The 26882-nt window shown below is 45.1% G+C and overlaps 2 protein-coding genes across 2 annotated transcripts in view; one reads left to right on the forward strand and one right to left on the reverse strand.

The window, feature by feature from the left end:
• GRB2 (growth factor receptor bound protein 2) overlaps positions 1-26882 on the forward strand; it is an 87418-nt gene that overhangs the window by 50201 nt on the left and 10335 nt on the right. Inside the window, exon 3 of the mRNA XM_032179006.2 lies at positions 22441-22538. Within this exon, the coding sequence (XP_032034897.1) occupies positions 22441-22538 (98 nt within the window). The remainder of the gene's footprint in view (positions 1-22440; positions 22539-26882) is intronic.
• On the reverse strand, positions 16124-16444 carry LOC116484154 (large ribosomal subunit protein eL42-like). Its single transcript, XM_032179007.3, has one exon. The coding sequence runs from the start codon at positions 16442-16444 to the stop codon at positions 16124-16126; it is 321 nt and encodes a 106-aa protein (XP_032034898.1).

The raw sequence follows: 26882 nt of genomic DNA on the forward strand, positions 1-26882 counted from the left end.
CCTGGCCAACATGGTGAAACCCCGTCTCTACTAAAAATACAAAAATTAGCCAGGCATGGTGGCAGGCGCCTGTAATCCCAACTACTTGGGTGACTCCCAAAGTGCTGAGATTACAAGCATGAACTGCGCCCGGCCATAGATCTGTTTTTATTCACTATGGCTGGGTTCTCAGTGGGCCCTTCCTATCTGAAAATTTTTATTCATTAGCTATGAGAAGTTAAGTTTTTCCTTTTTTAAAAACATTTCATAGTGTCTTCTATTTTCACTGTTCTCTTTCTGGAAGTTTGAATAATAGCTGTCACATCTTTTGGAAGACTGCAGCGGGTTCTTCCAGCAATTCTTGAATCTAGCAGTCCCCAACCTTTTTGCTACCAGGGACTGGTTTCATGGAAGACAATTTTTCCATGGAAGTGGGGGGTCGGGATGGTTCGGGATGACTGTTCAACCTCAGATCATCAGGCATTAGATTCTTACAAGGAGTGGGCAAGCTAGATCCCTCGCATGGGCAGTTTACAATAGGGTTTGTGCTCCAACGAGAAGCACTGGCAATGTGGTGAAACCCCATCTCTACTAAAAATAGAAAAATTAGCCAGTTGTGGTGGCAGGTGCCTGTAATCCCAGCTACTTGGGAGGCTGAGGCAGAGAATTGCTTGAACCTGGGAGGTGGAGGTTGTTGCAGTGAGCAGAGATCCCACCATTGCACTGCAGCCTGGGCGACAAGAGTGAAACTCCATCTCCCAAAAAAAAAAAAGACCATAAATGAACTTTGCTTGTACAACTCTGAATACCAGAAAACAATGTCTCTTCCAAGTTCTGAGGGAAAATGCTGTTCAGCCCAGGATTCTGTTGAAATCTATACCCAGCTGAACTAGCCTTCAAGTATAAACATAGAATCAAGACATTTCCAGACATGCAAGGACTCAAAACATTTGCCCCTCAAGCACCCTTTTTTTTTTTTTTTTTGAGACAGAGTCTCGCTCTGTCACCCAGGCTGGAGTACAATGGTGTGACCTCGGCTCACTGCAACCTCCGCCTCCCAGGTCCAAGCGATTCTCCTGCCTCAGCCTCCCACGTAGCTGGGATTACAGACATGCACCACCATGCTTGGCTAATTTTTTGTATTTTTAGTAGAGACGGGGTTTCTCCATGTTGGCCAGGCTTGTCTTGAACTCCTGACCTCAGATGATCTGCCTGCCTCGGCCTCCCAAAGTGCTGGGATTACAGGCATGAGCCACCGTACCTGGCCAGAAGTTTTTTTGCGTGTGTGTGTGTGATGGAGTTTCGCTCTTGTTGCCCAGGCTGGAGTGCAGTGGCATAATCTCGGCTCACCGCAACCTCCGCCTCCCAGGTTCAAGCAATTCTCCTGCCTCAGCCTCCTGAGTAGCTGGGTAGGCATGTGCCACCATGCCTGGCTAATTTTTGTATTTTTAGTAGAGGTGGGGTTTCACTATGTTTGTCAGGCTGGTCTTGAACCCCTGACCTCGTGATCCGCCTGCCTCAGCCTCCCAAAGTGCTGGAATTACAGGTATGAGCCACCGTGCCTGGTAAAAATGGTTTTTTTTTAAGGCCATAGAAACTCGAGGAAATACAGAAGGCCAACCAGTAAAGGAAGTACAGTTGACCCTTGAGCAACAGAGGTTTGAGCTGTGTGGTTCCGCTTATACACGGATTTTTTTCAATCTACATGTGTGTCAAAAAGACAGTATTCATAGGATGCACAGCCCACTTACACAGAGGGCCAACTGTGCGACTTGAGTATGCACAGATTTGGGTATATGCAGGGGTCCTGGAACCAGTCCCCCACGAATACAAGGTACAACTGTGTCTTTTTTTTTTTTTTTTTTGAGCTCTGTCACCCAGGCTGGAGTGCAGTGGCACCATCTCGGCTCACTGCAAGCTCCGCCTCCCGGGTTCACGTCATTCTTCTGCCTCAGCCTCCCGGGTAGGTGGGACTACAGGTGCCCGCCACGACGCCTGGCTAATTTTTTTATTTTTAGTAGAGACAGGGTTTCACTATGTTAGCCAGGATGGTCTCGATCTGACCTCATGATCCACCCGCCTCGGCCTCCCAAAGTGCTGGGATTACAGGCGTGAGCCACCGTGCCCAGCCAACTATGTCTTTTTAAAAAAAAAACAAGTTAACTTTTTCTCCCAGGGAACAGTCTTGTGAGCTTGATGATGAAAATTCAACTGGAGAAAACTGGAAATTTTGGTGCTAGTCAGTTCAGAGTTGATAGCCTTAATCATTATAGATTTATTATACATAGACATCCATGACATTAAAACACTTTTACTGCATAGAGGGGATCATAAAGGCTGAATGATACAGGCTGTAGCTGCAAACAGTAGGGATATCTTAGTTGTCACGTAATATGTCTGATCGCTTTTCTCCTTTGGGAAACTACTTGTTATTGTGAGCAGGAGAGTGAACCGTTTATGCCTGGTCACCCTTCCATTTCCAGGGAGCATGGATGTTCTGTTGGTACTGGGGGTTGACCCAGAATCATGGGATGGTACCCACGTTTCTCCTTTAAGCGCAACATGAAATCAGGAAGTTGTTCTTGTAACATGGAGTTGCGGGTCTGACAAGCCTGTTGTTTGCGTTAATACATCCTATCATTTAGCCGTCTTAGTCCCTCTTTTCTCTGCAGGTTGTGACAGTTCTTCGGGACAAAAGTGCTGATTTTTCACATGGAGCAGCATGTAGGTGCTTAGAGAGAGAATAGAGGCGGAGCAAGGCTGGGCTTGTCTCTTTGTGATGGTGCCTGCCAAGAGCAGGGGCTGTGCTGTGGCTGCCCTGCCCCCCAGCCCTCACAGTGAACCTGAACCCACTCCTTCTGAGCTGTGCAGCTGCCTGAAGGAGGCCAGGACCCGGGTAATTAATTACTAGAGAAGCCTCCAGTCTAGCAGCAAAAGGAGGTAGTTAATTTAGCCTGCCTGTTAACAATAGTTATATTTGTCTCCGATTGCATTAGAGATGCTTAGGAAAAGGTTGTTATATCCTGAACCCTGATGTCCATTTTCTTAATGCAAAGGCCTGCACTTGGGGTCCTGTAAGCTCCCTAATGTCACTCTTTGAAGTGAAGTAACTATACGTGATAAGTGAATAAAGTGTGTCAGAGTGTACTACTTAGAATTTTCATAGATCGTAAAGATTTTCTATATATTTATTTGAATTGGTAATTGGTTATGAGCAGTTTGGTGTAGCTGTTTTTAATTTTGCAACAATTAAGATACCACCTATGTTCTCGAAGAATGGGATCATTCCTTCTAGGTGAGGGATTATCCCTTTAATATATTTTCTTTCTCTTTTTCTTTGTTTATGGTGGAGAATAATTAAACTTTTTTTTTTTTTTTTTTTGTGGTAGGTCTTGCTCTATCACCCAGATTGGGGTGCAGTGGCATGAGCATAACTTACTGCAGCCTCAGCCTTCCAGGCTCAACTGATCCTCGCACTGTAGCCTCAGAGTAGCTGGGACTACAGCCGCACACCGCTACACCCAGCTAACTTTTTTGTTTTCATATCTGCAGAGACAGGTCTTGACTCAGCCTGGTTTTGATCTCCTGGGTTCGAGTGATTCTTCCGCCTCAGCCTCTCAAAGTGCTGGGATTCCAGGTGTCAGCCACCAGCACTTGGCCGTCTTCCTCTAATTTTTAATTTTGTCACTTTGAGAAGCCTATGATATGACATGGAATTTGATGTCTCATCCTGTATGGTACTGTGCACCCTGTTCCTACAGAAGTACAGAGGGAACCTTTTGGGAGGGAGGGATAAACTTAGATTCTTAAAAATAATACATGTGGGTTTTTCAGTGTTCATTTTAGATTCTCTTCAAAACAGTCAGAAGCCCCCTACCCTAATCTCAATTTCTGTCTGCTCCCTCCTGGCTTCCTGCAGTAACCCCTTCTCCACCTGATCTTCCTGCTGCTGCTCTTTGTCCCCTCAGAGCTGTGTGCCACACACAAGCCAGAACCATCGTTCTAATGAGCAAATTCCCCAAGTACTTATTCTACCCTGCACAGTGAGGCTCAGTTCTCTGTCCCTGGTCTCCCCTAGACTATGCCACATCCCTTCCTACCTGAGAACTTTTGCACCTGCCCCTTCCTCTGCCTGAAATGTTTCTTGCTCTCATTTGTGTCCTCCATGCCCACCCCCAAGCCTCACTACATCCTACTTACACTCAGGGTTTCCATTTAAATATTACCGCCCAAGTGGCCAGGCGCGGTGCCTCACGCATGTAATCCCAGCACTTTGGGAGGCCGAGGTGGGCGGATCACGAGGTCAGAAGATTGAGACCATCCTGACTAACACGGTGAAACACTGTCTCTACTGAAAATACAAAAAATTTAGCCGGGCGTGGTGGCGGGCGCCTGTAGTTCCAGCTACTTGGGAAGTTGAGGCAGGAAAATGGCGTGAACCCAGGAGGCAGAGCTTGCAGTGAGCCGAGATCGCGCCACTGCACTCCAGCCTGTGTGACAGAGCAAGACTACGTCTCAAAAAAATATATAAATATAAATAAATAAATATTACCGCCCAAGTAAGCTTTCCTTGACTCCCATCTGTGCATTGATTAGATTCGGTCTCCCCAAGATGTGCTTTCATACAGAGCACTCTGGACTCATAGAACTTACACCTGAAGTTGTAATGAACTTGGCTTCCCCTACTGTCAGCTCTTTGAAAGTAAGGCTCATTTTCAAAATTGTATCCCCAGGACCTAGCGTAGTTCCTAACTCGAAATAGGCACTCACTCATACTTGTTTACTCAGTCTTTTTTTTTTTTTTTTTTTCCCCCTCAGAGATGAGATCTTGCTATATTCCCCGGGCCAGAGTGCAGTGGCTATTCACAGGTGCAATCATAGCACACTATAGCCTTAAACTGCTGGGCTTAAGGGATCCTCGCAGGTAGCTGGGACTGCAGGCACATGCCACTGTGCCCGGCTGCTCCCTTAGTCTTGACTATGTTTTTTTTTTTTGGTGTTTTTATTAGGATAGAGTCCTAAGAATGGCATTACTGGGTTAATAGGTATGAACATTAGATCTTTAATACATACGGCCGAATTACTTTTCATAAAGCCATATACCTTTTTATATTCCCACCCGATACTATCCCTATCACTGAGTATTAACTTATTTTCATCTTTGCCAATATGTTCATCCAAAGTGAGGCAGTGGGTGGCTATCAAATGTCTGAGTCAGCAGGGCGTGGTAGCTCACGCCTGTAATCCCAGGATTACAAACTTTGGGAGGCCGAGGTGGGTAGATCACCTGAGGTCCCCACCTCGGGTCAGGAGTTCAAGACCAGCCTGGCCAAAATTGTGAAACCTCATCTCGACTTAAAATATAAAAATTAGCCGGGTGTGGTGGTGGGCGCCTGCAATCCTAGCTACTCGGGAGGCTGAGGCAGGAGAATCGCTGGAACCCGGGAGGCGGAGGTTGCAGGGGTTGCAGTGGGCCAAGGTTGCGCCACTGCAGTCCAGCCTGGGTAACAGAGTAAGACTCCGTCTCCAAAAAAAAAAAAAAAAGTCTGAATTATGAAAACAGAAGTCTCGAACAAGCCCCTTGATCTAGTTTTCCAGGCAAGCCTACATGTGTCCTGGAAGGTTTCTGGTCTCTCAGGTTTTACAGCCTTAGCAGGCTAAAGGCAACAAGGAGGACAGCTTGTCTTATCTGTGAGGCATTAGTTTTAGTAACATGGCCAGCATGATTTACCTGTAAGAGAGGGCCCTGCTTGATGGAGCCACATCCAGCTCTCCAAATGTATGGAATTACCATTTGTCATTTAAACATATGGCAGCTCCATCAAAAGAGGGCAATGTGTAGTCTGGCAGAGGACAGTGGGATTAAACAAGAATGGCTTCTTTTATTTAAACTCAATAAAAATACAAGAGAGAAAATTACTTTGCTTACTATACCCTCTCACCTGTTATAAGCTGTTCTACCTTTAGGTTCTTGTCCTATTCCTAGACCATTTGAAGTTGTCCTTTTTTCTAGAACCTCCATACATGAGTTGAATTTTCCATGTCAGCCATGCAGCTAATTTAGAAACATGTTGCTGGGTTGGGTGCAGTGGCTCATGCCTGAAATCTCAGCATTTTGGGAGGCTGAGGTGGGCCAATTGCTTGAACTCAGGAGTTCGAAACCAGCCTGGACAACATGGCAAAACCCCATCTCTACAAAAAATACAAATATTATCCAGGCATGGCGGCATGCACCTGTAGTCCCAGCTACTCAGGAAGCTGAGGTGGGAAGTTCACTTGGCCTGGGAGGCAGAGGCGGCAGTGAGCAGAGATCGTGCCACTGCACTGTCCAGCCTGGGTAACAGAGTAAGACCTTGTCTCCAAAACTAAAAAGTAAATAGAAACATGTAGCTGTGAATTCTGTGTCCAACTCAAAATCAGCAATTTCCCTTATCTCACTTTTTTACTTATTTCCTCTTTATTTACACACATAGCTCCCTTAGCTCATAAACACTTCTGAGGGCAGGGACCATGCCTTTTATTCTTACTCCCTTTTCAGCTTCCTAACACAATGCTTTCAGTGTAGCAGACACTTGAACATTAAAGTGCAATTCAAAGGGGCAGTTACTGCAAGTCATTATGACACTCTAGTAATGGTCAGATTACAAATCTCAGGTTTTTATACCTTCACTCCCTTTCTCAACTTTTAATAGTAAACAGAATAGGGCTGAGCATTATGGCTCATGCCTATAGTCCCAGCACTTTGGGAGGCTGAGATGGGAGGATACCTTGAGACCAGGAGTTCCAGACCAGCCTTGGCAACATGGTGAGACGCTGCCTCCACAAAAAATTTTAAAAGTAGCCAGCTGTAGTGGCTCGCACCTGTAGTCCCAGATATTTGTGGGAAGATCTGAGGCGGGAGGATCACTTGAGCCCAGGAGGTTGAGGCTGCACTGAGCTGTGATTGTGCCTCTGCACTCCAGCCTGGGCCACAGAGCAAGACCTCTGTCTCAAATTTTGAAAAAGTAGTTAACAGAACAGATTGTTTGGCTCTTTTATAGTTTTCTTCTCCCAAGTAGTTGGTAGAATTTGGATACTTTCTGCCCCGTAACAATTGTCACTTTATATAAAGGAGCATGTCCTTAATGCATTCCAAAAGACATATACAACTGGTTTTAGGCTGATTTCAGTCTGAGTCCTGGTAGAGAACACCTGACACACTTAAATTGAGAGGATTTTAATAATGAGACTATTTGCAAGGTGTTGACCCCAGCCGGGGACCTCTACACTCAGCCCACTCAGGCTAAGTCTTGGTTGCGCACCAGCTCAGCTCACGGCTAGGCCGGTTATGCCCCAGCTCACCTGTGTTAAGGCTTGTACCCACATTCAGCAGTTCCCAAGGTCTTGTCCTGTGTCTGAGAAGAATGAGGTTACACTGGCAATTTAAGGGTGAGGAGGGTGGAGAAGAATTTTATTGAGCGGTGAACAGCTTTCAGGAGGGGAGGGGGTAGTGGTTCCCCACCCCTGAAGGCTGGTGGTTTCTCTCCCAGTGTGGCTGGGTTAGGGCTTTTATGGGCTCAGAACAGGGGCATGCATGCTGAAAGGTTTGTGGGCATGCAAAGAAAGGCTAAAGCAAAGGCACCACTCAGAGGTGGGCATGGCAGTGTAGAAAATCAATTAGGAAAGGGTAGGTAGATGTAAAATAGGTGAAGAGTGGGGATCAATCAGAGGAAAGCCGAATGGAAGATGGGTTCTCAGTCCGGTCCATGGATTTGACTTGTAGTGTGGCTTTCAGGCTTTCAATTGTCTTTGGCTTAGAGGTGGGGTTTCAATGGCGACCCGCCCCTGTGAGGCATTTGTCTGCCTCCTGCCACTATCAGTGTGGGCGAAGTTTCTCTAGAAACCACAGGGATAATGCAGTGTCCACAGCTGGTAATCAGGGTTACCACCATGATGCCTAAGACGGGGAGAAGGAAGGGGGAGGAGTTGCCCAAACTCAATTGAGAGTCCGAGACTGTCCACAGATACTCCCAGGGTGGGAGCTGGGAGAATGAATGCCCTGACCTGACCCTCCCTTCCGCTGACCTTCTGCAGGCCTCCCCATTGATTAACAGCACTGGGAGCCAGAGAGTGAGGGAGCCTGTTGATGTGGTTCTTACAGATCCAAAAAGTCAGAGCAGGCTGGGCACAGTGGCTCATGCCTGTAATCCCAGCACTTTGAGAGGCCAAGGTGGGTGGGTCACTTGAGGTTAGGAGTTCGAGACTAGCCTGGCCAACATGATGAAACCCCATCTCTACTAAAAAATACAAAAGTTAGCCAGGTGTGGTAATCCCAAATACTTGGGAGGCTGAGGCAGGGGAATCACTTGAACCCGGGAGGTAGAAGTTGCAGTGAGCCAAGATTGCGCCACTGCACTCCTGCCTGGGCGAAGAGTGTGACTCTGTCTCAAAAAAAAAAAAGCAAGAAAAGCAAGGTGTCAACTGGATCTGGAGAGACAGATGGAGAATACCAGCACAAGACTGATACCTGTCTTTGTTTTTTTTGGAGACGGAGTCTCACTCTGTTGCCCAGGCTGGAATGCAGTGGTGCAGTCTCAGCTCCCTGCAACTTCTGCCTCCCAGGTTCAAGCGATTCTCCTGCCTCAGCCTCCCGAGTAGCTGGGACCACAGGCGCCCGCCGTCATGCCCAGATAATTTTTTGTATTTTGTAGTAGAGACAGGGTTTCACCATGTTGGCCAGGTGGGTCTTGAACTCCTGACCTCAAGTGATCCGCCTGCCTTGGCCTCCCAAAGTGCTGGGATTACAGGCATCAGCCACTGTGCCCAGCCAATATAGCAGTTTTTCTAAAGCACTTTTCAGAAAAAAAAAAAAAAAAAATCAGTGGCCGAGAGGAAGACCACTGAGCAGCATCTCATCACCAAGTCCTTTTGATTCTACCTCCAGAAATACCTCGACTCTCTCCTGTCTACCGCACTGCCCCACCCACCTGCACCTCCTTGCAGTTCATCTCACAGTCAGCCAGAGGAGCTTTTGAAAAATGCAAACCTGAGTGTCATTCTCAGAGACTTCTGATGATTGTAACATATAAGCTTGAGCTTCTTAATTTGCATACTGTGGTCTTCTGCCAGACCACCCACAGGAGAGCCTTTGATCTCCTTCCAAATGTCACTGGCTTGGGGAGGCTTTCTCTGACAGCCCCCACCCCCAAACTAGTTTAGGTCCCTGTGTTTTCTGCTCCCTGACCCTGTCCACTAGCTCGAATCCACATTTGCAGTTTGTATTGTCATTACCTGTTGAACTCTCTGCATTCGCCTCCACGCTGGGGGTGGGGGTGGGGGTAGGGGTGGGGACTTGCCACTCTACCCCAGTTCCTCTTCCTCTGGCATGTGATTATAACAAGCCTTTCCCGATTTGGCACAATCACAGCTCAATGCAGCCTCAACCTCTTGGGCTCAAGTGATCCTCCCGCCTCAGATCTTCCCACAAATAGCTGGGACTACAGGTGCGAGCCACTACAGCTGGCTACTTTTAAAATTTTTTTGGAGGCAGCGTCTCACCATGTTGCCAAGGCTGATCTGGAACTCCTGGTCTCAAGGTATCCTCCCATCTCAGCTGCTTCAGAAGTGGAAAATGCATTTGGAACTAGCTTTTTGAGTTGGAAATTAACGGCGTCCTGGTGGGAGGACCCCAGCCTTGAGTTTTTCAGTCTTGTACCCGTATGTGCATGTTGGGGAATAGCTCTGTGAGCAACATTGCTTTTTCTTCTTTCGATAACATCCTCCAAGGTGGCTCTTGAGGCACAGAACGACTGTAAATCGATCAGTCCTTTCATTGACCTGTTGAATCGTAGTCTTAAGTGGAAGAATTAAATAAACTCTGTTGTTGGGCGGGATGTGGTGGCTCACGCCTGTAATCCCAGAACTTTGGGAGGCTGAGGCTGGCGGATCACGAGGTTAGGAGATCGAGACCATCCTGGCTAACACGGCGAAACCCCGTCTCTACTAAAAATACAAAAAAATATTAGCCGGGCGTGGTGGTGGGCACCTGTAGTCCCAGCTACTCGGGAGGCTGAGGCAGGAGGATGGCGTGAACCCAGGAGCGGAGGTTGCAGTGAGAGATGGCACCACTGCACTCCAGCCTGGGGGACAGAGCGAGACTCCATCTCAAAAGTAATAATAATAAATAAATAAACTCTGTTGTCATTAATTTTCAGGGTGGAGGTTTGAGCTCCGGTTTTCTGCTTTATGCTGAGGCAGTGGGAAGTGACTAGAGACCTTCGAGGGTGGAACTGACACACAGGAGCCGGTTTGCCTGTTAGCATCACAAAACATGAGTAATGGCTGCTCCCCCAGGCCGGGGGTGGGGCTTTGTGTTTTATTTTTTGAAGAGTGGAGTATAGGATTTCATGTAAGATTAAAAGCCTCTTTCTGTTAGTGAAAGAATGAAAAGGACAGTTGCTAAATATGTGTCATTAAAGAAAAGAATTAGCTACAGTTGAGGCCAAGCGCAGTGGCTCAACACCTGTAAATCCTGACACTTTGGGAGGCCGAGGCGGGCAGATCACTTGAACTCAGGAGTTCGACACCAGCCTGGCCAACTTGATGAAACCCTGTCTGTACTGAAAATATAGAAATTAGCCAGCTTGGTGGCAGGCACCTGTAATCCCAGCTACTCAGGAGGTTGAGGCAGGAGAATTGCTTGAACCCGGGGAGGTGGAGGTTGCAGTGAGCCGAGATCACGCCATTGTACTCCAGCCTGGGCAACAAAAGCAAGACTCTGTCTGAAAAAAAAAAAAAAAAATTAGCTACAGTTGAGATTATTTGGGTTCTTTCCAGTTAGAAATTCTGATACCATTAATAAATATTTTACTTTTAAGCTAAAAGAAGCTTAACCAGTCTTTTAGTTAATAGCAGCCAAATCTGGCCAAGAGAACAATCTGTCCCTCTATTTGCAACTTGCAGAGTCTGCCATGTTCCTTCTACTCACAATCCACAAATACTAAGCAGAGCTAAAGATGCAGACAGGGAATAACCAAGTTCACACTTCATCTAGGATGTTTTCCTGATACCCCCTAACCTGGAGTTAAGTCGTCGTCTTTGGTGTTTGGAAGTCAGATGTTTTCTATTGAATTGATGCCTACGTGGTACCCGTAACTCCCCGCTCCTGACATCCGTCACACTGTGATGCACCTGGCAGCTTTCTAGTCCCTAAGCTCCTTGGGAAGGGTGTCCATTTTATCCTCAGTTCACCTAGCTCAGGGATTGGTGTTGGTCTAGGACAGGTCATCATATGATTGTTGAATTTTTCAAATACACAGATTTTTGTTGAAACCTCTTGATCTCTGCGTCAGTCTCTTTCTGCCCCCTCCCTTCCTCTCCTTTCTTCTCCCTGCTCCTGCAGTTGAAATTCTGACATTCCAAGAGCATTTCAGCTCTACCAAATAGGACTTCCACATGTCACAAAACGCAAGATAGTTATTTTGAATGGAAACTTTTTGTACCCCTTTGGTAGAAAGTTTATTTTGGGGTATTGTCTATGCATTTAGGTTTCACTGCCTCCAGATTTATCTGGGTGGAGTAATATCACATAAGTGTGAACTACCTTCCTGTTTTGTTAAAAATATCAAGAGCAATTTCTCTTGATGATAAGAGGTCAACTGAAGAGGTTGATGAGCATATCCTAGTTATCTTTTGAACTAAAATATTTCTCAGAGAAAGAAATATCCTGTAATTTGGTTAGTCGTCTTAATTGCTCATCTTCTAACATGTATGAACATTATAAAGAAATTTTTTTAATACATGAATAGTCCTGGTCTCTTAATATGATCATTTTTCTCCATCAACCTAGTTGCTGGTCAGTGGGTGAATCAAAAAGTCTAAGATCTTGCAGACTGTTTCATAAAAATTTTGCTGGCAGTGGCCGGGCACGGTGGCTCACGCCTGTAATCCCAGCACTTTGGGAGGCCGAGGCAGGCGGATCACGAGGTCAGGAGATCGAGACCATCCTGGCTAACACGGTGAAACCCCGTCTCTACTAAAAATACAAAAAAAGTAGCCGGGCGAGGTGGCGGGCACCTGTAGTCCCAGCTACTAGGGAGGCTGAGGAAGGAGAATGGTGTGAACTCCGGGAGGCGGAGCCTGCAGTGAACCGAGATCGCACCACTGCACTCCAACCTGGGCGACAGCGAGACTCCGTCAAAAAAAAAAAAAAAAAATTTGCTGGCAGAGTTGTAGCTATTAAAATTATCACCCTGCAGACCAAATCAGACAGCACATTGCCAGGAAGCGCCCCATCCTGAGAGGGATTAATAGGACATGTGTAGAAACAGACTTACACCTCCTGTCTCCCTGTCTCCCTTTATCCCTGCCATACTGAAAGTTCCCTGTTCTACCCACCCACCCCCACTCCTTCCCAATCTTATACCTTTTTTTTTTTTTTTTTTTTTTTTTTTTTGAGACAAAGTTTCTCTCTGTCAGCAGGCTGGAGTGCAATAGTGCAATCACAGCTCACTGCAGGCCTCGACCTCCCAGGCTCAAGCAATCCTCCCACCTTAGCCTCCTGAGTAGTTGGGACTATATGTGCACACCACCATGCCAGGCTAATTGTTGAATATTTTGTAGAGACAGGGTCTCCCTGTACCCTCTAGGCTGGACTCAAACTCCGAGGCTCAAAGGCATCCTCCCGCCTTGGCTTTCTGGAGTGCTGAAATTACAGGCGTGAGCCACTGCACCCAGCCTACTTAGACAAAGAAGTAGGTGGCCTTGTGGAAAGGTACTCCACATAGCCTTTAGGCAGGGTGCTTAAGTTACAGGAAGACTGATTGTTTAATTCTGTTACCTCCTTTACCTCTCCTTGCTTGGATCAAGAAACTCATGACAATCAGTCTTTCTAGGATCTATTTAAGAGGTTCTTGTTTATCTCCAAGAATGTATAAATTGACTGGGTGCGGTGGCTCATGCCTGTATTCCCAGCACTTTGGGAGGCTGAGGTGGGAGGATCGCTTGAGCCTAGGAATTGGAGAACAGCTCGGGCATCATATGAAGACCCTCGTCTCAATTTTTTATTAAAAAAGAAGAGAGAGAATGTATAAATTGTTGTAGACCCAGCTTGCTCTAGGGCACTAAATGTATTACTTAGAACAGTTAGAACAAAGCCCCCACATATAAGTCAGTTCCCCAAAATATGCTAGATACCATACTAAGAGCTGTGAGGAAGACAAGTGAGAATGAGAACTGGGTATGGAGCCAGCTTCATTGCTTGCAGGTTAGTTTGGGAGGGGGCCAAGACATAGCACACGGTACAAGTAGTGATAGACGAGATACCATAAGGGATTATATTATTGACAGTAATCCTCCATTAAATACTATAAGATTGAAGCAGAGGGAAAGGTGACCAGGGTGGTTCTAAGCTCTGAACTGAATTTTGAAAGATTTCAATAGACAAGGAAAAGTACAGACAAGCAGTGGGGAGGAGTACAGTGTGTTTAGAGGTCGGTGAGTTGACTAGCTGACTGCACCGCAGGGCTCATTTGGAGAAGCAATGGGTGATCAGAGCAGATAGTCGGTGATGGCCAAATTATGAAAACTGGAATGCCAGACTATATTTGCACTTGTAGAAGGATACTTAAGGCTTTTTAACAGAAAAATGGTGGTGGTTAACTTTGGAGCACTTGAGCCCTGTTGCCTGGACATTTGGTGGGTCCCCATCTCCTGATTCACCAGTGTTTCCCTGTCACACTGATCCCCACTTTGAGCAGCTACTTTTCAGAAAGGTGGCAGTTGGAAAGAAAGCAGTATTCGTGGGGCACGACTCCTTCCTTCATAGGCGGAGGGAAGTATAAAGTAACGAATGATTTTTACCATGGAAAGTTAGAGTTTGGGGACTTTGTCCTCCTCCCTGTCTTTCCTTCCTCCTTCCCTTTTTTTTCTTCTTTTCATTTAAAAACGTTTAAAAGGTGCTAAGTCAACCTCTCACCATTCCGTCACCGGGGTCAGGAGGTGTACTTGACTAACAAATACCCTTTGTTTTTCTTTTGTGTGTGTTTTTTTGTTTGTTTTTTTAATGGAGTCACTCCGTCGCCCAGGCTAGAGTGCAATGGCGTGATCTCGGCTCACTGCAACCTCTGCCTCCTGGCTTCAAGTGATTCTCCTGCCTCCAAGCAATTCTTCAGCCTCAGCCTCCTGAGTAGCTGGGCTTACAGGCACACGCCACCAAGCCCAGCTAATTTTTTATATTTTTAGTAGAGACGGGGTTTCACCATGTTGACAGGCTGATCTCGAACTCCTGACCTCAGGTGATCCACTCGCCTCAGCCTCCCAAAGCGCTGGGATTACAGGCGTGAGGCACCGCGCCCGGCCAGCAGAGTTTTAAAACTTCGTAAATGCATTTCATTTCTTCTCAGCTTTCTGGTTGTTAAAAGCCAAGTACGTGTCACCTGGCCTGGTTGGCGAAGATGCTTTTCAGATTTTTATTGAGCCGTGGCCTTGCTGTAGTTGCAGTCATTCCAAATGGAGACTGATCTGCTCGGCACATGTGAGAACCATTCTCTCTGTGTTCCTGGGTGAGCAGTTCAAGCTTTCTGTGAGACCAAGAACCTTAATTATTGAACTACCTTTGCTGGTTATCTCATCACTAAAATTCTTAATAGTTTATCTACTCTGTGGGTGTTTTTCATGATTTGGCACACAGCATAGCAGGCAGCATTGCCAAGATGTTTTTCATGTTGCAGAAAAACTGTAACAGATGGAGGTGGTGATTGTAAAGCACTTATTTAAAGTGTTAGTAATGAATCACTATAGCTTGAAACTGAGTCAGTTATCCATACTAAGGGAAGTTGAAGAGCATTCTAATAGCTTCTAATAAAATACGTAATCAGGCACCTGAAGAGAACTGACTTTGAGTGGCTCTCCCAGTACTGTTACCCTAGGCAGGGCCCTTAGAATTTGTTCTTAGGGGCTAAAGTCTTTTAAAAGCATGCATGCATGTGTGTTTTCTCTTTTCTAGGAACTTGAAATTATGTAGTAGATGTCACTAGAATTCTTGAAATTTGTCTTCAAGTCATGGCAGTATTTCAGTATCACTCCTTTGGGATTGCCTGAGTGATACTCAAGAGTTAGACTAGTTTTATCTGGGTTCTTTGAAGAACTGGGGACACCTCACTGGCTTATGTTGAATTTCTGCACTGCAGGGACCAGCTATAAATGGTGTTTTTGGCTTTTTACGTGTTAAGAGCTTTAAAATGTAATTCTTCCTATAATTCATGCACAAATGTTCTCACACAAATTGCTTCACAGATTGATAAAACTTTGAATAATTTTTCCCTGAAGAAATGTTGAACTTTCTGCAAGCTGTTGGAATTGGAGCGCATGTTGAAAGGCTTGATAGGACCATAACTGTACAGCTTATTTCTTTTTAAAAAAAAATTATGATTTCTATTTTTTATTCATTTACAGATGACTGAATATGTTCAGGCCAGAAAATATCCCCTTATTTCAAAATGCAGCAATCTATAAACAAAATACTTGCCATTTTTCTAAATGACACCTTTTTCTATAATTTGTATAGAAAATTAAGTGCAAGGGCCGGGCGCCGTGGCTCACGCCTGTAATCCCAGCACTTTGGGAGGCCGAGGCGGGTGGATTGCCTGAGGTCAGGAGTTCGAGACCACCCTGACCAACATGGCGAAACTCTATCTCTATTAAAAATACAAAAAAATTAGCCGGGTGTGGTAGCAGGCGCCTGTAATCCCAGCTACTTGGGAGGCTGAGGCATGAGAATCACTTGAACCTAGGAGGCAGAGGTGGCAGTGAGCTGAGATGGCGCCATTGCGCTCCAGCCTAGGTAACAAGAGTGAAACTCTGTCTCAAAAAAAAAAAAAAAAGAAAACAAAAATTTATATATCATTATAGGTCAGTGAATTTTCACAAACAGAACACACCCAGGTCAGGAAATGTGAGATAAACAGCACCTCCAGAGTTTCTTCATGTCCCCTTCCATTGACTTGTGTGTGTGTGTGTGTGTGTATATATATATATAATATATATATGAGGTATATATATATATAATATATTTTATGTAATATATATTATATATAATATATATATATATAGAAATAAACATAAACTCAAGATTTTATTGTCTTCATAATAAAACAAAAGATGACACTTAGAACTGGTTCACTTGGCCCTTTCTCTTCTTATCTCCTCCCAGTTCAGAATGCTTGCATCTTTTAATAGCCAGCATTCTCTTAGATCTGCAGTTGGGCTCAGCGCGCTCAAGCCTTAGCACAGTCTTCTTTGTGGTTTCAGCCTTTTTCCGGAAAATTGGCTTCGTCTGCCCACCATAGCCACTCTGCTTCCTGTCATAACGCCGCTTTCCCTGGGCATACAGAGAATCCTTGCCCTTCTCGTACTGTGTCACTTTGTGGGGTTGGTGCTTGCCACACTTCTTAGAGAAAGTCCAGCGAGTTTTAGGAACATCGACCATTTCCGTGAGTGCTATCAGCACAGAAAGGACTTGTATATTTTTAATTATTCTGTATAAAGCTCACCTCATTCCTCATCTCTTAAATTTCTTCCTGATTTGGGCTCTTAACATTATTTTCAGTCTCTTTGCAAAAAAAACCAAAAAACAAAAAGAACTCTCTTCACTGAAACTTGTCTCTTCCTCCTTTCATAATCTCATCTCTTGATCAATCTGCTTCCGTTAAACCAAAGTGTCTTGTGTGGCTACAAAGTCATAACTCGAGGGAATATGGGGGTTGGAATAGAAAATGCAGCTGTGGGGTAATAGCTAAAAACATTCCTTGGAGATTTTAAAGCTGAAGGAAACTTTTTTTGTGAGCTCACCCATGGATTTGTGCAGAGAGAGTGAATAAGCAAGTGAAGACACAGTGATGAGAGCAGCTTGCTCGTGCTCAGGAGTCTGACTAGGCTTTTAAAAATTATTTGTGGCCGGGCACGGTGGCTCATGCCTGTAATCCCAGCACTTTGGGAGGCCAAGGTGGGCAGATCACCTGAGGCCAGGAGTTCGAGACCAGCCTGGCCAACATGGTGAAACCCTGTCTCTACGAAAAATACAAAAATTAGCTGAGCATGGTGGCGGGTACCTGTAATCCTAGCTACTCAGGAGGCTGAGACAGGCAAATCATCTGAGGTCAGAGGTTCGAGACCAGCCTGACCAATATGGTGAAACCCCATCTCTGCTGAAAATACAAAAATTAGCCAGGCGTGGTGGCGGGTGCCTGTAATCCCAGCTACTCGAGAGGCTGAGGCAGAGGATCACTTGAACCGGGGAGGCGGAGGTTGCAGTGAGCCGAGATTGTGCCACTGCACTCCAGCCTGGGCAACAGAGTGAGACTCCGTCTCAATAAATAATAATAATAGTAGGCCGGGTGCAGTGGCTTATGCCTGTAATCCCAGCACTTTGGGAGGCCGAGGCGGGCAGATCATGAGGTCAGGAGATCAAGACCATCCTGGCTAACACGGTGAAACCCGTCTCTACTGAATATACAAAAAATTAGCTGGGCGTGGTTGTAGGCGCCTGTAGTCCCAGCTACTCGGGAGGCTGAGGCAGGAGAATGGCCTGAACCCAGGAGGCAGAGCTTGCAGTGAGCCGAGATCGCGCCACTGCACTCCAGCCTGGGCGACGGAGCAAGACTCCGTCTCAAAAAAAAAATAGTAATAGTAGTAAAATAAAAATTATTTGTGAAGGATGTGAGCTTTCACCTAAAGCCACAGCAAATGAAACAATCTTTGTAGGCCCAGCCTCATCCACAGATGCTTCTGGTCTCTGCCCCCTCAAGGCTCTCCAACGTTCATTTGTGTTCCTTGCTGTTTCGTTTTCTTTTTCTTTCTCTCTTTTTTTTTTTTTAACCTGACACTTCAGTAGCTGTTTTGTATACTTAAACATTTGAATAAAACTTAATTTTTAAGCATCTAATTACATCACTCCAGTTTCAGGGCTTCTGTATGCAAGCTCCCAGTGCAGGTGGAGCAGTTGGGTTGAAAGGCCTGGTCCCTGGCTCAGGGTTGCAGCTACATTGTTCCTTCTGTGTTTTGCCTCTGGCAGAACCAACCTTTTTCTGGAATTCTAGAGTGAAGAGGTTTAGAGATATGTGCAGCAGTACCTGGGCTATCTGGTAACGTGATATTCTGGATACTATAATTTTCCAGATAACCAAAATCGTAACCATTCGTATACTCAAATGTTACATTTTTGGCCAGCATGGTGGCTCACGCCTGTAATCCCAGCACTTTGAGAGGCCAAGACACGTGGATTGCTCAAGGCCAGGAATATGAGACCAGCCTAGCCGACATGGTGAAATCCCATGTCTGCTAAAAATACGAAAATCAGCTGGGTATAGTGGCGCATGCCTGTAATCCCAGCTACTTGGGAGGCCGAGGCACTTGAATCACTTGAACCTGGGAGGTGGAGGTTGCAGTAAGCCGAGATCATGCCATGCCACTCCACTCCAGCCTGGGTGACAGAGCAGCAGAGCAAGACTCTCTCAAAAAAAAAAAAATTACATTTTTAAAAGCATTAATTCCATATTTTCCTGCTTTCTGGGGGAGAAAAACATACTAAACACCAAGTAATAATTTTTGTTCTGTAGACAGCCATAGTTCTAAGTTGATGTCAAATCTAGGAGTTGCCCTGGAGTTGTGTTTGCTGGGGGAGGGGACACTTTTTAGGGGGATTTGCCTCTGTCTTGGTAAAGGTGACAAGAAGAGAGTGTAGCTCTATGAACTCCTGGCAGGTAAATAGAGTTATCTTTTTCTGCAAAGTTATTGGTCACAAATCAAAAATGTCCCTTTCTAATGATTACTTTGTTCTGTTTTGATGCACAAATAGGTTACAAGCAGCTCTTTGTCAGTCTGACTCTCCTCTATCTTCCAAGAACAAGTGTATACAGTAAAAGTAGATACACCTCACCATTTCAGGAGTTAAGACACTTTCAAAAACTCTTCATAGCTGGTATGGGTGCACGCACCTGTAGTCCCAGCTACTCCGGCCTGAGCAACATAGTGAGACTCTGTCTCTGAAATAAAATAATAAATATTGTTTATAAGCCTGTGGGGTTTTTATTATTATTACTGTAAGGTGATGCTTTATAAGATCATTATTAGACCACATTTTCCTTCTAGACCTTATTTTTAGTAGATAACAGAATCCTGGCCTTAAATAACTTTTAAAGTAGCTCCTTTTCTCAAAGGCTATTCAGAGTTTTCTGTGCTGCCAGTACAGGGGCAGGTGGTGGTGGCCCGGCAGGGTTCAAGCGCACTTTCCCTCCTCAAACTTGTCCTTGGAGTGTGCTTTATAATTGTCTATCAATACAGCACCATTGCTGGCCGCAGCACAATGCAGTGTTTTTAAAATGAAGATTTTAAAATTATGAGTGTATCTTGCATATATTATCTCATTCCAGTCTTTAATGTGATTTTTTTTACGAGAAATGAAATGATGACTAGAAGAAAGTTTTCATCAATACTCTATCAATATTTGTGTGACTCTTGGAAACTTTGAATACGCTGGGATTTACCACTAGCTAATTGTTTTTGAGAGTTTGCTACACATATTTATTAGCTCTTGCAGGATTTACCACCTTATCCTAAGCATTGAAACCAGTTATCTGGCATCTGCAGCCAGAGTTTGGTAAGCATAGCCGATAAGCACCAGCATTGCAAAGCTCTGCACGGCATACCCTCTGTTAAGAAAGCGTAGTCATTAATGCAGCCTGGCTAGTGGTTGATTATCTATCATTCTTATCTACCCTTTCTATTGCATCTCACTTTGAATGGCAGTACACAGACAGCACTCACTTTAGAGCAATCCAGCTTCTGATTGGCTATGAGTACAGCATTGTTCAACATCTTGAATAAATCATTTTGTAAAGAATTTTACCAGTTTCCTCTCAGAACTTTGTTATGTAGTGTAGATTACCACTCTACTAGCCAACATTTTCCTGGGCCCACCATTTTGGGGTTGTATTCACACTTTTGTTTTATCTTTTACCAACTTTATGCCTTCTGCCCTTTGTCTTTTGTTGTAAGTCTAGAATTCGTAGGGTGGCTTTCACACTGTACCTGATTCTGTTCTGCTCCATATATACTAGTACCCCCCTTACCTGCGGCCAGTTGCAATCCAACATATAAATAACATATTTTGGCCAATCGCAGTGGCTCACACCTGTAATCTCAACACATAGGTAAGCTGAGGCAGGAGGATACTTGAGCACAGGAGTTCAAGACCAGCCTGGGCAACATGGCAAGTGCCTATAGTCCCAGGTACTCAGGAGGCTGAAATGGGAAGATTGCTTGAACCCAGGAAGTTGAGATGCCATGAGCCGTGATGGTGTCACTGTACTCCAGCCTGGGTAACAGAGCAAGACCCTGACTCAAAAAAAAAAAAAAGATATTTTGAAAGATAACACATTCACATAAATTTTTATTACGGTGTATTGTTATAACTTTTCTTTTACACTTTTTAAATATAAAGACAGCATCTCACTATGTTGCCCAGGCTGGTCCTAAACTCCTGGGCTAAAGCAGTCTTTCCACCTTAGCCTTCCAAACTACCAGAATTACAGGTTTGAGCCAGCACACCTGGCCTGTTAAAACTTTTCTATTTTATTATTATCATTAATCTCTTACTGTGCCTAATTTACAAATTAAACTTATAGGTAGGACTGGCATGGTGGCTCACACCTGTAATCTCAGCACTTTGGGAGGCTGAGGCAGGAGAATCCCTTGAGTCCAGGAGTTCAAGACTAGCCTGGGCAAAATAAATAAAAAATCTAAAAAAAAAATAATAAACTTGGGCCGGGCACGGTGGCTCACACCTGTGATCCCAGCACTTTGGGAGGCCGAGGCGGGCGGATCACGAGGTCAGGAGATCGAGACCATCCTGGCTAACATGGTGAAACCCCGTCTCTACTAAAAATACAAAAAAAAATTAGCCGGGCGAGGTGGCGGGCGCCTGTAGTCCCAGCTACTCGGGAGGCTGAGGCAGGAGAATGGTGTGAACCCCGGGGGGCAGAGCCTGCAGTGAGCCGAGATTGCGCCACTGCACTCCAGCCTGGGCGACAGCGAGACTCTGTCTCCAAAAAAAAAAAAAATAATAATAATAATAATAAACTTATAGGGATGTGTATAATGTAGGAAAAAGCATAGCATATCTAGAGCCCTGTACTATCCATGGTTTCAGGCACCCACTGGAGGTCTTGAATCGTATCCATCATGATAAGGAGGACTACTGTATTACTCTACACATTACAGCATCATGGCCTGGCCTATGCATGGCGTGGTACATGCAATTCAAGAGGCAGCATTGGAGAGAACGGTCATTGGGAATATGAAAGTCTAGGTGTGATGTTAGCTCTGTGGGGTCACTACCTCGTAACCTGGGGTGGCCGTTGGTCTTTTTTTTTACATCTGTAGAATGCATTGGTTCAGTTCCAGGATTTCCAAGGCGTCTGCCTGAATTGTGCTGGTTGATATGCTTTCAGCACTATCTAACTTCAATACAGCGTGGCATTTGGGTTATTGAACTGAGTGGGATTTGCCATGCTTTTTCCTGAAAATAGTTTTCCCATACGAGGGCATGTGGTTGTCCTCACAAGCAGCAGTGTTCTGGAGCTGTTTGGTGGGTGACCCATACTTGCGGTAACCCAGAGAAGCCATGAGGGGATCCAGGACTCTATCACTGTAGATTCTGGAGGTCGGTTGGAAGATCTCTAGAGGAGTCTAATAAAAGGTTCTGTTGCTGCTCAGTTCTACTGTGATACCTCTCTCTCCCAGAGAGCAGACTTTGTTCTCGTCAGGCTCTCTTATTCTCCTATGTGTTTGCCATTTTCTAGAACCTCTTCTCCAGGTTTCTCTCTTAGAAAAACCAAACAAAACAAAAAAACTGGCCGGGCACAGTGGCTCACGCCTGTAATCCCAGCAATTTGAGAGGCCAAGGTGGGCAGATCACCTGAGGCCAGGAGTTCAAGACCAGCCTGGCCAACATGGTGAAACCCCATCTCTACTAAAAGTACGAAAATTAGCTGGGCAATGTGACATGCGCCTGTAATCCCAGCTACTCGGGAGGCTGTGGCAGGAGAATCACCTCCAGGAGGTGGAGGTTGCAGTGAGCCGAGATCACGCCACTGCACTTCAGCCTGGGCGACAGAGCAAGACTCCGTCTAAAAAAAAAAAAAACTAATACTTGCCATTCTTATTTCTCCTTCTTTACTGAGGGTTTCATTCCAGATGTTTGGGAGCCTGAATTTTAATTTTCAGAGATAATTTCTCTTTCATTTTAACAGAGTTTAACATAATGCTGGTTGTTTGAAGTTACAAGGAGTCTTACATCCGTATAACTGATAATACTTCGAATGAAACCATTCACAGACCTAAAAGACAGCATAATTGTCTTGTAACTCCCTTTTTAAAGGGAAAAGGAAATGATTGGGGTTTTTTTGTTGTCTTATTTCTTTTCAGGTTTTGAACGAAGAATGTGATCAGAACTGGTACAAGGCAGAGCTTAATGGAAAAGACGGCTTCATTCCCAAGAACTACATAGAAATGAAACCACATCCGTAAGTTGACCTCTATTAGTCTTGGAAGGGTTGGACCCACCTCCTTGTTTCAAACACTCTTTTTAAAATTGAGATCACTGGGATGGATGTCATACTTTTTATTCACGTTTCTAGGGAATTGGCAAAGGATATTGATTGTGCATGTTAATAGTATATAATAATATATCATAGTCAATAATATTATATGTTTTAGATTGATAATAACTGTCAGTGATCTTCAAAAATAAAACAATAGTTGTGCAGGTCCGTAATTCTTTTTCTGTTAAATATGTCTCAGGGCCAGATGTGTTTCATAATTCTCCATTTTTTTGAATTTTAGAAAAGGTACTTAGATGATTTTGTGTTTATATGTGCTAATCCTGTGGGACAGTATCTTAATCTCTTTGTATCCCCAGAGCACGGTGCCTGGCATCTAATAGTTCTCAATAAATGTTTATCCTTCCATCTTAGTGTTCCTACTTACGAGAGAACAAAATATGCTGTCCTCCAGGCTGCTAGGAGCAGTGAATATTTTTAATTTTTTTCAGAAGCTACCCCTGCCACGATTTTATTGATAACGCAACATAGTGGAACCCTGGGAGCCCCTGCAGACCACTGTCCTCCCACCCCCACCCACCCCTCATTCACGGGCCCTGCTCCTAGCGCAGAAGCAGCTGTTGGCTTGCCTTGCAAGTGTGTCAGGGGAGCCGAGGCTCTCCACACTCAGACTAGAATGCCATTGGACACTGTCCGCTTGCTTTTACAGCAGCTGGTGGCGGAGCCTTTCAGGTGGCTTGTTGCATCTTGAGTAGGAGGGGCCTGTTGGATCACAGCACATCCTCCTCAGGTCCCATATAAGCCACATAATTTGTGTACTTCTGTTTCCTTCAGTCGTCCTCAAAAGAAACTGTAGGTCAAGAGTTGGCTAAACTTTTTCTGTGAAGAGCCAGATAGCAAGTAATTTCGGCTTTGTGGGCTGCATACAATCCTGTCAAATATTCCTTGTAAAAATGTTCTTTTAACAATCGAGTAGAAATTTTAAAAACAGTCTTAGGTTGTGGGCAGATTTAGGCCAAAGGCCATTATTGTTTGCTGGCTCCTTCATTAGATCCAAACACAACATCGACTTCAGTTCCCTTTTGTTTTCATATTTTCAGATTGAAAGGGAATTCAACAGAACATCATACTACACCTCTATATGACATGCTTGTGGCTCGAAATTCTTATTTTTCTTCAGTGTTTCGGGTAACACAGGCATTTAAAGCTGACTGTTGAGGAAAGATAGGAAAGGCTACCTTCCTTGGAAAGTTGTAGTTACTGCCAGGCTGACTGGGACAGTCACTCCCTTGCCTTGACCTTTTGTCCCCACTATGAAGAACTTTATTTTTATTTTTATTTTTATTTTTTGAGACAGAGTCTGGCTCTGTCACCCAGGCTGGAGTGCAGTGGCACCATCTCGGCTCACTGCAAGCTCCACCTCCCGGGTTCACGCCATTCTCCTGCCTCAGCCTCCCGAGTAGCTGGGACTACAGGCACCCGCCACCACGCCCTGCTAATTTTTTTGTATTTTTAGTAGAGACAGGGTTTCACTATGTTGGCCAGGATGGTCTCGAACTCCTGACCTCGTGATCCGCCCACCTCGGCCTCCCAAAGTGCTAGGATTACAGGCTTGAGCCACCGCGCCCGGCCGAAGAACTTTAGAATTGATGGAGAAGCACCCAGCACAGGCCCAGCTGTGTCATTATTTGCAGACTCTGCCCAAAGGGTGGGCAGTGCTCAGCCACTCCGAGCTCTGAAAAGGCAACTAGCAACTTAAAAACCCTTATTTATTCAGGTCTACCATATTGCTAACAAAAACCATGCTTGTGCCTATGTAGGGGTTTGGACTTGCAGGCGTAGTTGCTGTTGTATGGGGCTGCTCTGTGGCTGGATGTTCATGAGTATGGGGTCAGGGTCAGTACCAGGCCTTCTCTTCCCCATCCTACCACCTCCTCTTTTTTTTTGTTGGTGGTGGTGGTGGTTTTTTTGGTTTTTTGTGGGGGTTGGGGGGCAGGGGTTATGGAGGAAGAGGGAAGCATAAAATGGAGCACCATGTCAGCTAATGCCGCATTCAGGTTAACAAATTAGACACAGACTACAAAATGATTGTTGGCATTAGTGCTGCGGCATGAGTTGTATATGCTTGAGGGGTCGATCCAAATATGTGCTTTTCACATTAAATGCATGTGGATGGGAGCCTATGGGATGTAGTAAAGAATTGTATTGGAAAATTAGCCTTCTCCCCCACCCCTTAGCTCTCGCCCTTGCTATTCCTGTGTATGAGCCCACCTTTCTTTTTTTGTTTGTTGTTGTTGTGGTTGTTGTTGTTTTTATGAGACGGAGTCCTGCTCTGTTGCCCAGGCTGGAGTGCAGTGGTGCTATCTGAGCTCACTACAACCTCTGCCTGCCGGATTCAAGCGATTCCTGTGCCGCAGCCTCCCGAGTAGCTGGGACTACAGGCGCGTGCCTCCACTCCCGTCGAACTTTTGTATTTTTAGTAGAGACGGGGTTTCACCGTGTTGGCCAAGCTGATCTCGAACTCTTGGCCTAAAGTGCTGGGATTACAGGTGTGAGCCACCGCACCCTGCCAAAGCCCATCTTTTTGTTTGTTTGTTTGTTTGAAATGGAGTCTCGCTCTGTCGCCAGGCTGGAGTGCTGTGGCGCGATCTCGGCTCACTGCAACCCCCAACTCCCTGGTTCAAGGTATTCTCCTGCCTCCGCCTCCTGAGTAGCTGGGATCACAGGCATGTGCTACCACACCCGGCTAATTTTTGTATTTTTAGTAGAGATGGGGTTTCACTATGTTGGTCAGGATGGTCTCAATCTCCTGACCTCATGATCTGCCTCCCTCAGCCTCCCAAAGGGAGCCACCATGCCCGGCCCAAAGCCCATCTTTTTAAAGAATTTCAAAACATTTGCCTGTTAGAGCTTGAGGCAAGCCAAGATCACGCCACTGCACTCCAGCCTATTCAACAAAGCAAGACTATCTCAAAAAATTAAAAAAAAAAAAAAAAATTCACCCGTAAGCATGTAGTCACACGTACATATCATCATTTTAAAAAGTTAGTCGAATTTATAAATGATATAAAATGCTATAGAAATGTAGAATGGTGGTATTTCAGTGTTTTAGTAGTGACAGCTATTCACAGGGTCTTGCTTTGTCATCCAGGTTGGGCTCAAGTTATCCTCCCACCTTAGTCTCCTAAGTTGCTGCATACAGCTCTGCATCACTGTGCCTGGCTAATTTTTTATTTTTTGTAGAGACAGGGTCTCACTGTGTTGCCCGGGCTGGTCTTGATCTACTGGGCTTAAGCAATCCTCCCACCTTAGCCTCCCAAAGTGCCGGAATTACAAGTGTGAGCCACCATGCCTGGTCCCAGATTTTTTATTTCTTGATCTGGGTGCTTATAACAGAGTTGTGGTTTTTTTGTTTTTTTTTAATTCCAGTTAGAGTACTTTTTAAATATTATACTTCACTACAATTTATTTTTTTTAATTGAAAATAAAATTGCGTTAATTTTAAGCTGGGGGCAAGAAAACACAGCAGCCATATCTATGTGCACCAGACAGAAAGGTCTGGAAACCTACATGTTAAAACTGCCAACACGTGCTGCCTCTGGGGAGTTTGAGGGAAGGGTCTTGCTTTTTATGTTTGCTTCATGTACATCTAGGCTATTTCAATTTATATTCATTATTTTATACCTACAAATGAGAAAAAACCTCCCTAGTGGAGAGATCTTGGGGGCCTAGGAGGAAAGAGAGCCTTGCTGACTGAGAAGCTTCACCCTCACCCAGCAGTGTGGGGAGAGCCAGCCGAGGCCATGTGTAGATTTTCACTGCTGTACCCAGTCAGATGCATGCTGCATACACTTACGTTAGAAACCCAAGGCCCCCCAGTATGAGGAGGTTTAAATGGTCTCAATACTGTTAACTGTCTTTATTTATTTATTTATTTATTTATTTATTTATTTATTTATTTATTTATTTATTGAGATGGAGTCTCGCTGTGTCACCCAGGCTGGAGTGCAGTGGCGCGATCTCGGCTCACTGCAAGCTCCGCCTCCCAGGTTCACGCCATTCTCCTGCCTCAGCCTCCCAAGTAGCTGGGACTACAGGCACCCGCCACCACGCCTGGCTAGTTTTTTTGTATTTTTAATAGAGACAGGTTTCACCGTGTTAGCCAGGATGGTCTCGATCTCCTGACTTCGTGACCCACCTGCCCCGGCCTCCCAAAGTGCTGGGATTACAGGCATGAGCCACTGCACCCGGCCGATTTATTTAATTTTTTTGAGATGGAGTTTCACTCTTGTTGCCCAGGCTGGAGTG

Source organism: Hylobates moloch, unplaced genomic scaffold, assembly GCF_009828535.3.
Source record: "Hylobates moloch isolate HMO894 unplaced genomic scaffold, HMol_V3 SCAFFOLD_15, whole genome shotgun sequence".
In the NCBI taxonomy this organism is placed as follows: domain Eukaryota; kingdom Metazoa; phylum Chordata; class Mammalia; order Primates; family Hylobatidae; genus Hylobates; species Hylobates moloch.